Below are 3,461 nucleotides of genomic sequence, written 5' to 3'. Positions count from 1 at the left end.
TGTATTATCACCACCATTTCATATTTAGACAAAGCATTCAAATTCAGTCAGGAAATAAGCATCACGTCATGTCTCACGCCTCAGGGACCTTTTTAAAGTTCACGTGCCTGTCAAGATTGTTCTCATGCCTCACAAAATAAACCCCTACACACACACATACACACACACATACACACACACACACACACACACACACACACACACACACAAACAAACACACACACTCACACACACACACACACACACATACACACACAAATATTCTGGATTCCCAACCACCAAACGAGTCACATTTAAAGACAATATTTATTTTCATTTCTGTCAGAATTAGCCAAAAGCATTTCATTTAGCATGCGCCAGACCGCATGATTTACAGCTTGAAAATGCTAAAGCGCTGACGCGCCCCAAAATCTCACGCCCCAAAATCTCACGCCTGCTTTTTAGCTGCAGCATGATGCTGCTCTATGGCTTTGATATCTATGTCAGCATGAATTAATGCAATCGACAGGAAAGCTCGATGAAGTAGATTTCTTATCGGAAATACAGTATGTCCCCCCCCCCCCAGCAATTTTTTTTTTTTTGTCTAAATGCTACTTAAGGTTCTTAGAATACAACATCTCAGCTCTATGTTGCAGAAAACCTCATTCAATTTGGTTAAGCAGTCACAGAGAAATGTGGAATGTTGTAAAGTATGTCATGAGTCTTATTCCTCCAAGTTTAGCACTTCGATACTTTTGTGTGAATACAATAGACAGAACTTGGAGGGAAAAGATTCTTGACATCCTCTACAAAGTTTCATACCCTGAATTTGTATTTGGATCAATTGACTATCGTTAAAGATATCATTACTGAGGGTCTCGTTCTAATTTTCCTTTTCATAAACTATAAATACAAACTTCAATCCTGAGTCATTTACAGGTGTTACCTATGAAGTTGTTTTATAAATACTACATTTCTATGTAGAAGCAGTCACCAATAATTCGCTATACAATACATTACTAATACTTATGGTCACTGAATAATACCCGACAGCTAAATATTCGTTTGCACAAATGTACATAATTCAATGAAATAATGTGTTATGCATGGGATTGCAATCATTGGATGACATTAGTAATGTATAAATCAACCCTAAGAAAGTACAGGAAAAAAAAATCAGTGAACAATCGGCACGAAATGTTTCTTTGAATGACCAACAAGTTAAATAAGCTGCTGAAAGCGGAAACTATGCATATCATTAAAATCATATACTAAACAGGCACAGATCCACTTCCATCGATTTCACGTCCTAAGTTTTATTCCAAGGTATTGATATATAATTATATATATATATATATATATATATATATATATATATTTCGGGGGAGGGATGAGGGGTTATCTTAATCAGTTATGATATAAATGACACAAAACGGCTTCTGAGATCACTAAATGCCTCTCGAAACAATCGATCCCTGTAGCCATAGATGACCGGATTAACAACAGAATTTATGCACACACTGATGATGCCAACTTGGGCAAGAGCGGATTGATGATAGCCATTCAATTGCGATAGTTCGATACCCATCTGTATTTCATTTGGGATACAACACACAACAAAGATGAAAACAATCATTGAAAATGTTTGCGCCGCTTTGAAATTCTTGATCATTACTTTGCGATTACCACGATTCTTTCCAAAAGCATCGTTCACCTGAAATATAACGCGGGACTGTTTGAAAGCAATTTGTAAAATACGCGTGTTGATACCCGTCAACGTAAGGTGTAAAAGAATCATACTAACGAGCAAACTCAGATTCATGACCCACAAATTGGGGTCAGCAACGTGTTTTCCCGCCGGGCACTTAATAGTTATCACTTTTGCGTCTTTGGCCGCGAGCAAGTAAGATCGGGTTAGGAAGAACGCGCTTTGTATAATGCACGTGCATGCGAGCACGCATTGGACGCGCTTGGTAGTCACTATGGTGGCATAGCGCAGTGGTCTAGTGATAGCGATGTAGCGATCGGCAGAGACTGCGATTATCTGGACAAAAGACACGCCGCTTAAGATCATTATTGGTGCTGTGAAGAAAATCCAAGCAATGGAGTCACAACTTGTAGTAGTGGAGAGGTTGAAATAAAGATACAAGGGAATGCCGATCAATCCGATAAGGAAATCGGACATAGCAAGGCTCGCAATGATGAGGTATGTTGGAGTCCGCAAATGATGGTATCTGTAAACTGCAAATACCACCAAGCCGTTTCCAACAATGTTGCCAACTATCAGTGGCAACAAGCAAATCAAGAGCAAGGCAGTATTTAGTGGGGTAAGTACAGCGCTGTTTGCCTGTGTAGTGTCTGCTTCATCCACCATATCGTCACTTTGAAAAAGGTAAAACACGAGGTACAACTTCAGTTAAGTCTTTCCACAAGATCCAGATTCGATGGTCACCCGCACTGAAAGCGATCTGTCGCGCAACCTAGCTTAGCAGCAATATCTCCTTTTCATTAACTCGAGTTCATGTGCACACATCTCTCCGTATATAGGTGGGAATGAATACGTTTGCCTAGTGCGGTAGCCTTTATAAGACTCAATGTGAACAAAATACTTCGCGCTATGATGTCGAGGGTTGGGGAGTGTTTAGTCGCACTTCCAATCAACTGATTGGTGTCCCCAGGTCACTCACGTACTTCACTTTTTAATATGCTGATATGTCAATCATGTTCCTTTCTCTCCTTCATATAGATATGCTTACCATGCTGTTGTCACTGAGAATTGTAGGTTCACATCAATTGATTTGTTATCTGTGATTATTGGCAACACAAATTTATTTGGTCTGATGACCAATAACGTATATTTCAGAAGCTACATTTGTCTCCCCTTCCTTATGGGTCTCAATCAAGCAAGTGGATTGATCGAGCAAATAATTGTTTGAGAGCTAAGCCTATCACAGTCAAAAATATCATTATAAGGACTTACGAAAGTTAGTGACAGGGAAAATTCATCAACTGAGGGGACAGAGAGGCTTTATGGAAATACTACACAGTATAAAGAATCATCATTCTCTTAACGAATTATTAAAAAATTCATAGACCTAATGTAAGTGTAATGTTCATCATATATCAGTGATTACTTGAAAACACGACAGTGCATTTAAGCTAATCTTTCTTGCTGTAGTTGTGTTGCATGGAGGAAGGAGCTCATGCATACCTTTATATGTTTTAAGACATTTTCTTGAATTTTCCGAAGAAATTAAATGCTAGTAAGATGACCCCTAGTGAACGTGTATAATACGCCTAAAAACATTTATTGATTTTGGAAACCGAGCGTACAAATAAAGAAGGAAACCTGAAAGCACTTGCGATTATGAAAGGGCTAATGGGTGAATGGAGTATGCTCTACATTTTGTTATTATGTAATTTTATGTAAATGCTTATCACATTTTCTATTTCATTTTCAACTTATTTTCGTATTTCTTCAT

General features: G+C 38.3%; 1 protein-coding gene across 1 annotated transcript; it reads right to left on the bottom strand.

Annotated features, from left to right (window-relative positions):
* Window positions 1–1,390: 1,390 nt before the first annotated feature.
* On the bottom strand, window positions 1,391–2,353 carry LOC139744497 (adenosine receptor A1-like). The gene is made up of 2 exons (XM_071654931.1): window positions 1,784–2,353; window positions 1,391–1,567 (listed from the first exon to the last, which is right to left on the bottom strand). The coding sequence occupies exons 1-2, from the start codon at window positions 2,351–2,353 to the stop codon at window positions 1,391–1,393; spliced, it is 747 nt and encodes a 248-aa protein (XP_071511032.1).
* Window positions 2,354–3,461: the final 1,108 nt, after the last annotated feature.

Source organism: Diadema antillarum, unplaced genomic scaffold, assembly GCF_040938485.1.
Source record: "Diadema antillarum isolate AM-2024a unplaced genomic scaffold, OU_Dant_1.0 seq00001184_RagTag, whole genome shotgun sequence".
NCBI lineage: Eukaryota > Metazoa > Echinodermata > Echinoidea > Diadematoida > Diadematidae > Diadema > Diadema antillarum.
This window is presented reverse-complemented; position numbering and strand designations above follow the sequence as displayed.